At 46.3% G+C, this 15,394-nt stretch overlaps 1 protein-coding gene across 1 annotated transcript in view; it reads left to right on the forward strand.

Moving 5' to 3' along the window:
• Positions 1-2,872: 2,872 nt before the first annotated feature.
• SORD (sorbitol dehydrogenase) overlaps positions 2,873-15,394 on the forward strand; it is a 32,867-nt gene continuing 20,345 nt past the window's right edge. Inside the window, exons 1-4 of the mRNA XM_090028871.1 lie at positions 2,873-3,125; positions 8,784-8,817; positions 10,398-10,562; positions 12,658-12,817. Of these exons, the coding sequence (XP_089884997.1) occupies positions 3,048-3,125; positions 8,784-8,817; positions 10,398-10,562; positions 12,658-12,817 (437 nt within the window). The 5' untranslated portion in view covers positions 2,873-3,047. The remainder of the gene's footprint in view (positions 3,126-8,783; positions 8,818-10,397; positions 10,563-12,657; positions 12,818-15,394) is intronic.

A 15,394-nucleotide genomic window follows, 5' to 3' on the forward strand; every position in this document is an offset into this window, starting at 1 on the left:
CATGGAGATCCCAGTCTCAGCCACACCAGCAGCTCAGGGGGCTGCTCCAGAGCTGCTAGAAATGTGGAAAATGGGTAGCTTTCTCTGAAGCCGGGGCAGAGCTGCAATCTGTAGCCTGCATGCTCCGAGCAGGGGCACACATGCAGGGGACCATGGCTCTGCCCCAGCTCCTTGCAGCAGTGACAGCCTATCTGGAGCTGGGGCAGAGCCATGATCCCCTGCATGTGTGCCCCTGCCTGGAGTATGCAGGCTACAGATTGCGGCTCCAGAGCAAGCTGCCCCTGTCCCACTTTCCTGGCAGCTCCAGAGCAGCCCTCTGTGCTGCTCTGCCATGTGTGCTGCCGGTGCGGCTGAGGTCTGGCACAAGCCATGTGGGCAGGGATGCCTGGGAAATGGAGTCCCCAACCAACCAGCATCCCAGAGGTTCCCCACCCTGCTCTAAGCAGTTGCACCACCTTGAGTATGTTATTGGTAGAGCCCAGGATTGAAAGGAAGTCTGTATTGTGCAAGCTATGCAAGGAACTTATCACTGCTGGATAGATCATTGTCTTGTTGGAACCATGGTGAACATCTGGATTGCTCCAAAACACCAAAAACACCTAAAGCAATGTGAAGGTCAACATCAAATCCTTCAAAACCCAAAGGTCTGCAAGGATCTCCAATAGTGTTTCCATGAAAAGTTCTCTGCCCTGTCCAAAATGGAAAGCAATTTTGATGAAGTTTGGAAGGGGTTTAAAAGCGCTGTCCATATTGCATGTGCTGAATCCATTGGCTATATCACTTGTCCACACCAAGATTGGTTCAATGAGAACAAAACTGAGGAAGAGAAGGACTCAGCCTGCTTGGCAAGATGACACCTTATCTCAGCAGAAGAAGGAAACATATCAGCTCTTCAAAGCCAAGCTCTAAGGAGCATCTGGGAAATCAAAAATCAGTGGTGGCAAGATAAAGCCAAAGAGATCCAGCTCCATGAAAGCCATCTACAGCCATCTACAGATGGCTGGATTTGAAATCATGGGGTGAAGTTTTAAGGAGAGCACTAACAAGACCAAAGGCCAGATCCTTCAGCCTTTACACATGTAATTCATCCTTATTCATACAAGCAGTCTCAAAATAATTACTTACAGGGAGGGGAGGACTCTGGTCATAGGATCTTTTTGCTGGAGTCCTTCAGGACTAGAAACATTCCCAAAAGCTTGATGGCCTGTAAGATTTGCTATGCTCACTTTTTGAAATAAAGGAAATACCTTGTTCTGGAATTCAAATCATGCAAACTTTTTCTGCTGCAGAGAATACCAAACTACTGTACAGATAATCTGCATTGTTACATCACTGAAGTAATGACATCGCTAGAGATCAAAGGGCATTTCAGATTCAACCCTCAATTTTTAGATTGCTTATAATTTTCTACAGCAATTCTGTTGTTTTTATTTGCGTCTGAAGCTTCTCATCTCTCATCTCAGCCCTAAATTGATTTTTAGAAAGTTGCAATGCAATAATGAAATAAAAGTTGCCACTTCTGAGTTAGTCATCTCTCCCCCCCCACACACACACATTTTTTCAGGTATTTTTTTCACTGTTGATATCTTCTGCAATTTTACCATGAGCTATATGTTGTTTGAAGTCTCATTCAGAGTTCCAGCTCCTGGAAACATACAATGGCAGGAACGACTCCTCTTCCTTTCCACAAGCCTTTCTGCTTGTGGCAGAACATCTGAACATGCAACAGTGTCCAAAATGCCAAGTGTTTTGCAGCACTTAAAAACCTTTGACCATGAAATGCTAACTTGTTCATGGTCTGTAAAGTGCTCTGGGATGAAAAGATAATCAAATAATGATTAAAAACCAACACAATAGCTAAGAAAAAAAATTTAATTTTTAAGCCAGTCTCATAATTTGGGAAACACAGCATGCGTCTACACATTCATTAATGTGCCGTAATTATGGTGCATTAAGTTTAGTACCTGCAATTTTACCTGTAATTTTTAGTATCTGTAAATTTAGTACCTGTAGTGATATTAATCTACTGCGCATTAGTGCATTAGCACAGGTTTTGCCCGCTGCACGAATGTGCACCAGAATTAGCCTTTATACATCTTGTGTAGACACACCCCAGTGTGCCTTTTGTTAAGGCTAGGAACTGGCAATCCTGTTTGGTGGGCAGGAGAGGGCGGGGAAGACAGGCCACTGATTCTTTTTTTGCAATTAGGCAAAAAAACCCCAACAGCATATTGCCACCAGATGTTGCGGAAGCTCACAAAATCTGGTAGCAAGATGCTGTTGGTGTTTTTAGCTAGATTCAAAATGGATTGGACAAATTCTTGGAAGAAAAGGATCTCAGCTGCTACTGAGCCTGGGAGTCAGGGGCGCAGCCTCTGAATCAGAAATTCCTAGACCTTAAATGCTGGCGGCCACAAGTGAGAGAGGAGCAGTGGGAAAACACCCTGGCCATCCCCAGTTCACTGCCCCTTCTCTGCCCCGCTGTGACACCGGCCTCTTTGTGATGCCGTTGGGCGCGGGCCTCGCCCTACCAAGTCATGCTATCAGCCCTCCTGACATAATAACTCTTTCCTTGGGGCAACTGAAAACCACGGGGGGGAGCGGAGGTCAAACGTCCAGCACGAGTGCGCCGAGGAGGGGGCACCGAGCACAGCGCGCTGCACGGCCCCACCGGCCCTCAGACGGTGGGAGCGGGCCAGGGACGGAACGCGCCCACGGGAGACTGGGCAAGACGGAGCCGCAGCCTGACCCAGAACCGGCCGTTGTGCTGTCGCCCATTGTGACACGGGCTTTGCGCTGCCAACTTCCCGGGCCCGGCCCTGCCTTGCGAGCAAGGTCTCGCGTTGTGGCGCTCGCGTTTGCCGGGCAGGCGGGCCGTGCCCGCGGCAGCCTGTGGGGCTCCTCATCCCCGCGGGCGGCCTGTGCGGAGGGAAGCGCCGCCCTCCCGCGGCCCTCGGGGCAGGGGTCGCCCCGGGCCGTCCCACGCCGGGGCGGGGGGGGGAGCCGGACTCAGGTGGCTCGCGGCGGCGGGAGCGGGCGGCGGAGCCATGGCGGCGGCGGCGGCGGCGGCGGCGCAGGGCCCCAACCTGGCCGTGGTGGTGCATCGCGCGGGCGACCTGCGCCTGGTACGGCCGGGCCGGGCCGGGCCGGGGCGGGCGGGACATCCCCCGGCTCCCGCGCGTGGGCCGGCGGGCGGGGCCCGGGGTGAGGAGGGCGCGCCCGGCCCGGCCCGGTGCAGGGTGACGGCCTCTCCCCCGCTCTCCACACCCCGCTCCCCTCCCCTGCGGCCCGGGACCCGGACGGGCCCCTGAGACGGTTCCCCACGGCGGAGGTGTCCCGGGTCTGCCCGCCTTGCCGCCCCCGGGCGCCGCTCTTGGAACAGGGCAGCTTCGCCCAGGTGCGCTGGAAGGGCCATTGGCCAGGTCGGGCCCCTCGCCTGTGTCCCAGGGCAGAGGGCGATGCTGCAAGGGGAGCGAACAGGGCGGCCCTGGGGTTCCCACTGCTCCTCCCTCGCTCGCGGCCGCCAGCATTCAAGGCCTAAGCAGGTCTGAGTGAAGGGCCGTGCCCCTCACCCCCAGGCGCCATAGCTGCTCATGTCCCTTTCCTCCAAGACACGGCCGGGCCCTTTTTGAATCTGCTCCCACAGGGTCTGGTGGCAAGGAGCTTCACGTGTTCATTACCCACTGTACGGGAGAAACAGAGCTTCCTTTTGTTACATGTGTGATGGAGGTTCGAATGAGGGGATGACATCCAATGAAGGGAAGGTCAGGACCCAGAAGCTGGGGTCTCCTCCCAGAGCCGGGGGGGACAAGCTTGCTCCTGACTGATGCTGAAGGCTGCCCCCAGTCAACTGAACCACTGGTTATCACTGCTGTGGTACAAAACCTTACTCCCCTGTGTGTCATTGGCTACAGAAACTGGCCCGCTTTAGCCCTGCGAGCTGGATGAGCCACTCGGCTCAGGATGAGCCTTTGTGCATCCTGATATAACTCCTCACCAGAATAAAAAGGAAGGCCTAAGCGTAGACAGGGCTGAGAGAGGAGAATGAGGATCAATGGGCTGAAAGAGTTGTTTGGGGAAGCTGGACATTGGTAGGGCTGAAGGATTATTGAGGGGTAGTGCCAAGAGAGGAGTAGATGAAATGGCATGAAGAAGACAAGTTTCTTCATGTATGTTGCAGAATGACAGGCCTTAGCCCTGCCACCTTCCACCAAAATAAGCAGCTTTTGCAAGAATAGCCATAGAAAAAGGACACGCATATGAATTTCCTTGGGTACTGCCTGGGATAGTGGTGGCCAACTGAGTTTCACAACTACACAACTACATGGAGCCTGTAGTTACAACACTCAGTGCTCCCGATCTGAGTAATAACCTTTGTTGTCTGTGGACTGCAACACAAGCAGCTGCAACTTTGTTTTATGCATATTCTGGGAAGTCTTCAAAGTCTTGGCTGGACAAAATGTAGGCATTTCTGTTATACAGCCATGGGCAAAAATGAATCTAAGAGCCTATGTATTTATATTGCTGTTAGTAGCAAACGAACTTTGGAAACAAGTTTATATATGTTCCTGTGCACAAAGGGCCTGCTGGGAAAGAAATGAAAAGGTTTCCATCATGAAATGGTAGTAAAGCATTGCCAGAAGTATTTGGTGATAGTTTTTATTGCACCAGCTGCATTTTTGGGAAAGATATTACACCAGCTTTGGGGTACAAAATCCACTTCTCCAGCTCTAAGAAAGAAGCAGATGCACCCTAAGCTAAATACCAGCTGCTAGAACAATTGATTACTTTTGTTTCACCCCATTATATAAATGAAAGGATCACTTAAAGAAGGGGGCAGTGAACATGTGAAGTAGTTCAGAGCAAGTAAAAGCAGTTGAAATGTATATATCTAGTTATGTAACAGGATATCAACTTTCTTGTCCTTCTTGTATGCCTATTTCTCAACACCTGACCTGCAAACACTGCTCTTTTGGGGGGAAGAGGGGATGACAGAACTAGATGTTACTCAGCAGTGTATATGAAGAAACACTGTTTGTCTGACCTCTGCCCCTTCCTCTGCAATCCCCCTAAGTAAACCTTCAGCTCTACGTCAAAAGCTGCTCAGCTAAAAGAGAGGATGGTTAAAGTTAGAGCAACAGATCTGATCCAACCAGGGCTTGCATTGCAATAGGCTCACCCAGGGAAAACCTGGTTTCTAAAGTATTTCAACTTGGGCTCCTATTTCCAGTTGAAGATAGTTGAGTACGTGATCCTGATTTCAACACCTGGGGCAGCCACAGTTATTTGCATTTAACAGTTTGTAAGAGGGAACTTCAGAAATCTTTTGTATTAATGAGACTTGATAAACACTGAGGTGTACAAACAGTTTTGATCTGATGTCTGTAAATGATTAACCACAGATTTAGTCACCTGTAGTAGGCCCTGAGTATAATGATTCACAGGGAAGCAAGCTATTTTTACCACAACTTTGAAGTGCAAACAATGCATGACCACACTAAGCCATGTTATGTACATCCCTGTGTGGCTGGCAGCCAACTCTGAGATATATGTAACATCAGCCAAAAGTATTAAAAAGCACACATAAAATCTGTTAATTGATTGCATCTGGCACATGTCTAACATACGGCTACTTTTACAGGAAACTAGGAATTACTGTACTGGATCAGCTCTGAGGTTCATCCAGTCCAGTATCACAACTCCAACAATGGGCATTACCCCATGCTGCAGCAAGAGTTGTAAGAAACCTGCAATAGTGGCTGCGGGGTTATGTGGCCCCAGCTTCAGGTGACATCTGTCTCTTACTAGAAACTGACTCAAACCTCGAAAACATGAGGTTTCTGATTGGGCCTTCAGTAAGTTGTTAGTACTAGCTTCTAACTAGGTATCGTTGTTGCTAATCTCAGTGTCTAGTCTGTTTTTCAGGCTTGCAGAAGTCCTTCCCTTCATTGACATCCTGGTGGAGCAATTACCACAGCCTAATTACATGTTACATGAAAAAGTATTTAGCATTGGTCTAGAATTTGCTGCCTTTTAATTTCCTGAACTTGCCTTTTCTTCTTGCATTATTAGACAAAGCCAACAGAGCAAGTTCCAGTAGCACCTGTGATATTTTATATGCCTTCATTATATCCATTCTGGTCCATCACCTTTCTAAGGGGACAGTTCTAGCCTCCGCAGTTTCCCCCCCACAAGAGCTTTTGCCTGCCATTGACTGGAGCTATCCAAATGGCTACTTGCACATCACATGGAGCTTGTGGGTGGTTAACTCATGGCCTGCAGGACCAGAAATTCTGTGGTGGGACAAGTGATGGTGGCCTTAAGCCCCATGGCTGCCAAACTTGCTGTGTTGGTGAATGAATGCCACAGCTCCCGCTGCTTGCCTCGCCACAGAATTTGTGGTTCAGATCCTAGCAGTGCCTTTTGGCTGTAGTGGTTTTACCCCTATGGGTGCTAGAGAGTTGCTTGCAAATCAGGGGAAGTGATTCTTCCACTCTTTGCAGCACTGGTGAGGCCTCACCTGGAGTGCTAGGCCCAGTTTTGGGTCTTCCACTTCAAGAAGGATGTGGACATATCTGTGACTGGGGAGCTGGGGGCCATGAGTTAATGAGGAATGGCTGAATGAGCTAGGATTATTTAGTCTGGAGAAGAGAAGACTGAGGAGGGATTTGATAACAGTCTTCAAATACCTGAAGAGTGATTGTAGAGAGGATGGAGGTGTGTTTTTCTGTCGCCATAGGGGACAGGACTGGGAACAATGGCTTTAAACTGCAGCAGGGGACAGTTATGTTAGAGATTAGGAGAAACTTTCTGACTGAGGTTGGTCAAGCATTGAAACAGGCTGCCTAGAGAAGTTGTGAGATCTCTATCCCGACAATTTTCAAGAGCAGGTTGGACAGATACTTGGTTGGCATGATTAGGTCAGGGACGATCTGGACTTGAGCGTGGGGCTGGACTAGATAACCTTGTGATGTCCCTTCCAACTTTACTTTCCTATGGTTCTTTTTATTGCTGTAAAATTCTAATGGTAACTTCTAAATGCTGACCATCATAGCTGATATTTTGTGAAGCAAAATAAAACCATCTGTCTCTCAAATCTAGATAAGTGTATTAACTACTCAGTTAGGGTTCTCTGGAAGAAATATAGCAAAAAGTTAGCATGGCGCAATGAAATAAACCCAATGCACAATTGTGCTCTTTACATGTAACGGTTGTTTACTCTTCTGCTGCAAGACGTAACATGAAATGACCAGTAATAGTTACAGTGATTAAACTGGAAATTCTTTACAGAAAGAATATGTGATCAAAGGACACAAGGTTTTGTGGGTGTAGTTAACTAGGCTTAGGAGGCAGTGTATGATAGATGAGCAGTCATGGTCCACTTCTTTCTAGAAGCTACAGTACTGAAGTTAGCAAAAACTGTGTGTTTGAACCATCTCCTAGCTGAAGTCAGTAAAACTTTTTCAATTGGGCAGGTCTCTAACTAGCGATCATTTAAAAAAGACAATAAAACCCTTCTAACTTGTTCTTAAAGTTAGGAAGAAACTTCATGGCTGTCTAGAAATCAGAAATCTAAGTATCCTCCCCATTATCCAGCAGCCCTGGACAGTAAGCTGTACTGTAGAGAGAGAGGGTTTGAAAGCACAGTATATATATCTGTATTTTGGCACTGTGTTTAACTGCATCTAAATACAGGGAGAAAGGGATAGAGGCCTTGCAAACATATGAATAACCTTTTCTTGGGTTCCCATGTGACTGGGGATTGTAATAAACCCATTCTATGTATGGCAGAGTATTGAGATGCCCTGACACACACAGCTGAATGGCTGCTTTTCCCTGCTGGTTTCACGCTCCCATTAATTGTGTTCATGTTTAAAGAATACGATTCCTTTGCATTCAACTTTGCGAGTATTTTGTCATCTTCCCCTTCTGTGCTTCACCCCCCCCATGATTGGCCCAGTCATTACAACGTGATAATGTCTCATTCATAGAACAGTCTCAAGGAGCTGCTGTTTTGGCAAGTAGCGGCACAAGAAGGGGGTGTGAGAATGGCATTGAGAACAGGGCATTTAATCCTGACTCAGTTTTACCTGTTGCTGCTTTACACTGTAGATTCGTAATTCCAAAGCTATCCTCCGGTTCCTGAAGATGAGTCTGATTTTAAGTCATGGGTTAATGTACTTGGTTGAAACCTCAAGCTCATTCCATGTTGGAAAATGTTGCTGCATGAGGGGTTGTCTAAACGTGGAAGTTATACCTACTCCACACTGGGCATATCTACACATGCCCTTTAATATGCAGTAGACTATTTTACTGTGCATTGAAGTATCACGTGAAAAACATGACATTAAGTTAATGAGCAGTAAAATAGTCTACTGTGCATTACATGTCACTAAAAAAGCATGCAAATGTGCTGCTGTGCTGCGCAGTAGCACAGCCTAATGTTCATTAATTTAATACCTCACATTAGAGGTACTAAATGTAATATGCTTTAGAAAAGGCACATTCATGCACATGTAGACAAGCCCACTGACTCCCTGTGTGGACATTCATGTTCTGCTGTGAAAGTGGAGGAAGCTGCCTTACAGAGTGTCCACACAGGGAGTTAGTGTGGAGAAGCTACTGCCCTATACATACACCTTTATAGTAACTTCACCTTTTCAACAAGCTGCATATCATGCTTGTCTACCTAGAGTTCCTTTTACATGGACGTAAGCTTCTGAAGCTCAGTGACTTCCCAAGGCTGCATGTAAACTGAATGTTTCTGCTTTGTTTTCTTATAGGAGAATCGCCCAATCCCAGAACCAGGTCCCAATGGTAGGTTTCGAGTATAGTTGCTTGTCATCTTCCTTGTGGTTTACTTTATGATTATAAGTGTTGGGGGGAATTTTCTTTGTGCCCTTTGATGATGCCAACCTCAAAATCAGCTATAGTGTTCACAGTAAAGTATAAAATAATCCAGAAAAGAACATCTAGTAGAGCATGTCATGTTTTGTATCTATCCGCTAGGAGTTGCTGCTGATATCTGAACCGTATGCCAGTTAACTTCAGTGGTTACTACTGTGTGATCAGTAGCTCTAGATAGAACTTTATTTCCATCAATGAATGTCTGTTATTCCAACCCTATGGCTGGTATACACAGGATGCATCTACATTAGATGCTCAGTAAAGCATCTCTGTCTAGACATGCACAGCAATTACTGCTCAGTAGATTAGTCTAATGCACCATTTTCTAGTACAGATAGATACAGGTACTAGAAAATGGCACATAGAACTAGTGCATGAAACATAGTATGAGGGTTCACAAGAAAAATCTTTAATTGGTGGGGAAAGGTAAGAGGGACACAGAATAGACTTGGGAAAGCCAACAGTGAATAAATAAGCAATCTTCAATAAGAGTCCCACCTTTGAGGTTGTCTTAGTAAAAGTCCTCCCCTCATGGTCATGAGTAGGTAATGAGGCAGTTAGCCACCATCTTTTTCTGTGATACCCCATTCAGTTTGTTCTTCAGGGTAAATGGAGTCTTAACATTTGGGCAAGTCCATCTCCCTCTCCTAAGAGACACACTGCTCTTGAGAGTCTTAACACCTCCTACCCTAGTTGAAGTGATAACAGCTTTAAATTGGGATGATGCCTTCCCCTGGGCACATTTGGTGCAATTTTTTTGTTCTTTCGTTACTCACTAGGGATAATTGAGCTTTATTACTTCCTGATTCAGAGCTTTATTACTTCCAGATTAACCCAGATGCCAAACCTGCCACATAATTGAAAAGCAAATGAGACCCAGGTCATTCATTTTTTCTCCTCTTTGTTCATCATCAGTAAGTGCTGGCAAAGAGTGGCTTCCTCCTTGAACTTCTCAAGCAGCTCTAGGCTGCTCTTCCCTTTGTTCACCAAGTGGTGGCAGTAGGCTGGGAATTGGGAGGGAGGTGGGGGGAATGGAGAGGGAAGGGAAACACTGGGGCCATCCTTTGTGTGATGGTGATGGGTACACAGATGCGTGGGTGTCTGGGTGCACAGTGTGGTTATTTTAATGGAAAAGACAATAATGTAACTGCATAGGTGTGGTTTGGACTATTGAGTGAACCAGAATGGTCATGAGACAAATTTGTAGAGGTATATATTTATTTATATAAATATTTTTGCAAAAAAAATTAAGAAGTGGGCTTTTTGTGCTTCATCGTTACACACTGTAGGGCTTATATGCATTAGAAGATAAGAAAGGGTATAGACTCTTTTCTTCCCCTTTTGCCAGTCATGTTGAGTGTTGCTCTGCAGGATGGGGACTTGCTAGTCCCTAAAGCCTTCCCCAGGCATATGCCGCATCTTCTTGTCTTCTTGAGAGACAGTCAGTCCTGGCATTTGTTCTCAGTCTTCTGTTTCTTCTTCCCTGGCAGAGGTGCTGCTGAAGATGCATTCTGTTGGGATCTGTGGATCCGATGTCCACTTCTGGCAGCATGGCCGAATTGGGGACTTTGTTGTGAAGAAGCCAATGGTACTGGGACACGAGGCATCTGGAACTGTTCTCAAAGTGGGTTCCTCAGTAACCCATCTAAAGCCAGGTGAGCAGCCTCCTAAAATCTTTGTGACAGCTGTCTGGACTCCTGCCTGATATATACTTCCTCCTTTGTGTTGAGGCTGAGTGGCTGCGTCTCTGGGACACATAACATGTTCTTTGATGAAACACTGGGGATTCTGCACACCTGAGAAAGTCAAAGCCAAAACCTCACACCCAAATTCCGAGGGGCAGTGAGAAGAGTGGCTCCATAGTGGAGATGCTGGCCTGGCCTCAGGACTTCAATTTTCAATCTTACGTTATGCTGTAGACTTCCTGAGGTGACCTTGGACAAGCCACTTACTCCGCTCATGTCTTGATTTCTTTTCCATAAATCGGACATGATAACACAAGCCTGCTTCCTGGGGTGGGGTTGGGATGGAGGGAAGGAGAAGTGTGGAGATCTGTGCATTAAAGTTTTGTGAGGTCTTGAGGTAGTATGGTAATACAGGTTAGATGAGAATCTTAGGTAGATGAATACCTGGTTTGGATTTCATAGATGATTTTGTTTAAACAGTTGTACATTTAACAGCACCATGGGACACTGGGAAAGGGTGGAGTAGAGGGATTCAGAATCTTTGCATTATGGACTGAGCCTGCATTTACCTAAAATCCAGGCAGCAATTTTCTTTTGTTTGCTTTGGTCACTGATCTCCCTGCCTGTTGTACAACACACTCCCAATTGACCCCAATCCATTTCAGCTCCATTTCTAACTCAGGTTCTGAAGTAAGAGGCTCATATAAAACCCCTGGTTCATTTGCCTTCCAACCCAGCTGTACATTGGGCAAGTTGGCCTCAGATGTGGTATGGTTGACAGCTCCCCCTCTACGTGCCATGACTCAACCACTGCTTTCAGTATTCCTCAGCAATCTTTTTTCCTCTGATCTCTTGAGCTGTGATATCCCACATGCCCCACTGTGTATGTATGTGTACTGCTAAGGTGTGCCAGATAGGTGAGTACATGATCACGCATGTCTCCTTGCAGCCAGGATAAGCCTTTTCGTCAATCCTTATAACCCAATATAATCAACCTTCTTTTGTTGCACGTATATCAGTAGTTGCAACCATCTTGTATTGCCATGTAGGCACTGGCTGAGTCAGGAACATGTAGTGTATTACTTCTCATTTAAACCATTGTAAATCTGAAGGGATTCTGCTGGCTTCAGGAAGGTTACTGCAGTTTACATAGGTGTGATGCAGCGTGGTCTGTAAATTGTGATCATTGAAGGGCAGGCACTTGTTTTTCCTCTATGCTCTGTGCAGTGCTAAAAGCCTTTATAGCACTGAGCAAATAACACTGATATGAAACTGGAGGGTCACCTGTGTGCATGGTTAGCCTGCGCAGAACTCCTGAGCCAGGGGGATGATTACTGCTTCACTGAGAAATGTGTTCACCAGTTGACATCTAATGCTGAGGAAAACAGCATTCAGGCTCGAGTCTGCTCGACTGTTCAAGTCTGTAGTAGCATCTTGTAGGGCTCCAGCAACCTGACTATAGAGCAGCCAGACAGCTGTTCTTTGTCCCACTCTTAGCCATCTAGCAGTGTATACCTCTCCCATATGGGGACAAATGGGTTTCATGTTTCATGAGATTCGGGGCCTGATCTGATTCCTGTGCCTACTTCCCTGGCTCAACAGTCTGTCTTTTCTTCCTTCCTGGAGTAGATGTGTTCTGAGGAGCAAGTACAGTAACTGCTGATAAAACCCAACATTCACCAGCAGTCCCCATGTCATCTCCTGTTCTGATGACAGAAGATGTCACTGCACGATAACCCCCAGCAGCTTCTCCATTTCAGTGAGCATAGGGAATGGATTGTGCCTTCATCCAGTTATTGTCTGTCTGCATCTGGAATACTGTACTTAACCCTGTGCTGATCTGGCCAGTGTTGAGGCTCCTGAGCATAGCATCAGGGAGATGAACTCAAGGTCTGTATTTGTCTTGCAGGTTGTGTTTCTAGGATAACAACTCAGCTTCTGGAACCCCTACTTTGCCAGCCTGACCCTCTCTTTCTCAGTGTGGACGTTCAGATTTTCTGGTAGCCATACACTTGCATGCATCCTCCCACACCAGTCTCATGCTCTCCTACTTTCACTCCCTCAGGCAACCGAGTAGCCATTGAGCCCGGTGCCCCTCGGGAAGTGGATGAATTCTGCAAGATTGGACGCTATAACCTGTCTCCCACGATCTTCTTCTGTGCGACACCACCTGACGATGGGAACCTGTGCAGATATTACAAGCACAATGCCAGCTTCTGCTACAAGTTAGTCATGTGGTCCCAATGCATAAGGGAAACCCTGTTCAATTTACTACTGCTAGGGGAATACAAGTAATGGTGAATTAGCAGTCATAGAATCATAGAATCAATGAGTTGGAAGGGACCTAGACAGATCATCTAGTCCGACCCCGTGCCATGGGCAGAAAGGAGCAGTGGGGGTGGGAAGGGTCATAAGACCCCAGCCAGGTGCCTATCCAGTCTCCTCTTGAAGATCTCTAGGGAAGGTAAGAGCACCACCCCTCTGGGAAGCCTATTCCAGGCTCTGGCCACCCTTACAGTGAAGTAGTTCTTCTTAATATCTAACCTTAACCTATCCTCCCTCAGCTTGTGGCCATTGTTCCTGGTGACTCCAAGGGGAGCTCTTGGCCAATTAATGACCAATGACCAATGACCAATTACCAATGACCGACTAATAGGAGTTGATTACCAGGATTGGCACTGACAGGGGATTGGAACAACAGGGATTACAACAACAGCAAATTAAACCAGAGTGGTGAATTATCTGATAGGCAAGTTAACCGGTTACGCTAGTTATCCAATATGAAAGTTAATGTGTTTCCTACTTGGAGGAGGGAAGGTAAGGAAACACTCACTGCTTGGTTTCCAAGTATATCCAGCTGCTGAAGGAGGAGAGGGCTCTATTAAAACAGAATGTTCCCTGTTCCTTCCTGATCTGCCCTTGACATAGGGGAGGACTGAGGACTAGGTGCTAGGAATCCCTCAGTCTGATCTGCTGCTGAATCTTAGTTTCTGTTCCCAGGGATCCCAGTGGGATCAAAGTGCTTGACAGTGGATGCATCTACATGAGATGCTTTTCTCTGCAGGAGATTAATTTGGTGTGCAGTAAGGTGTCACCATCTACAGTAGACTAATTTATTGTGCTGCCAGAAAGTCCTGTCAGTATCGGGGTTAGGTGCTGTATGGCTTAGGCCCTCTCCAGTCCGACATCTTACTGGGGGATGACATCAGGATGGGGATTAATGCTGTCACAACCTCTCTCCTGTGTTATCTGTCTTTCCTGCCACATTTTTGATCTTCTTTAAAATTGGGAGCTAGTTCTGCTGGCTGATAAGTTCGGGCCTGTCCCTTGGAGGCATTTCTTTGTGGGGTTCCACCTCGCCTTACACCTCATCCTTACTACATTCTAGATGTTATCTGATTTCTTCTTTTCAGCTATGACCCCTTGTAACCAGTATAGCAATCTTTCCTATGCCACTGGGATCCTGGTCAGGCCCTTGTAATCCATTCCGTAGAGGTTCATAAATGGCTCAATCCTGTCTGGTCCACCACTCATTCAGGATTTATCCCCTGCTATTAATTTGACTAACAGCCTTCAAAAGTAAATCAATTAAATCAATTCCATTAATTCCTTAACCATCTCAGAAGGTGCATCAGCTGAAGTCCTTCATTCAGAGTTTATCCCCCTCTATCAATTCATTTAACCATCCTAAACGGAAAATAAACATAAGAGATGAATTTAAGCCCAGCTGGCTGTACTGCCCTACTCATGGAGGGCTCAGTCTCCTGTGCCACACAGCACCCATCTCCTCAAGTACCTACATCACCCCAGGGCTTCAATCCTTCTTCAGGCAAGCTGCCCCAGCATTCTGTCAGCGATCCTCATGTTCATTGGTGGTCCTCCGACCACTCATGCCTTTTGTCATGCAAGTATTCAAATTATTCAAAATCAAGTCAAGTGAGCCCAAACCAAATCTAAGTCCAGTAATTAGCTATAAGGTGATGATTTCTCACCAAACACGTGATGAAGAGGTGGTGTGTTTCTCTTCAACTTCTCAAGTAAGTCGGGGGTATCAGCAACTGGTGTCGGAGAGATTTCTCACTCTTGAAGCATGCGTGCCCTGTTTGCTGTTTTACTACCTTTTTATACCCTGACCTTAGCATCTTCAAATCATTCTTTTAGTTGTGTAAATCAAGAGAGAATCCCAAGCAGTAATTGACAGGAAAATCCTGCAAATCAACCTGCTCATTATTGCTTATCAGAAATTTCTAATTTGAATGAGTTACTTTCTTCAGTGACAAGAGGTTATCCAGTTTGGAACATGTTAAGAAACTAATTAACAACCAGGAAAAACATACATGTCCTTGGAAAAATCATGAGAGAAAAACAAAACAAATCAGGAGGAGGAGACACCTGTCACATATGGAGAATGTCTCTTCCTGCATCTAAATACGAGTTAATCACAAAAGAAATATTTACCATACTAATTAATCAAGGATAGACATTTCACATAGTTACACACCAGACAACTAGGAGCCTGCCTGAAATCATCCTGATTATAGCAAGATAAGCTGGAAGAGATACCTCGTTATTTCTTCTCAGATGGCTTAGCTATGAACTCGCATCCTCTTACATTATGTAGTTAGCATCAGTATTCTGTATTTTAACTTTTGTCAGTAGGCCTAAGCTTAGCATGAGTTTCAGAGTCATCAGGCTCCCTCATCACCAGTCCGGATGGAGCACTTGCTGCAAAAACGTGGTTGGGCGCTCCTGTCTCCAGCTCTATTCCTTCTCTCACCTGAGATAAATTGGGGGTGATTGTG

The sequence above is a fragment of the Crocodylus siamensis genome, chromosome 15, assembly GCF_052110815.1.
Source record: "Crocodylus siamensis isolate JL-2025a chromosome 15, ASM5211081v1, whole genome shotgun sequence".
NCBI lineage: Eukaryota > Metazoa > Chordata > Crocodylia > Crocodylidae > Crocodylus > Crocodylus siamensis.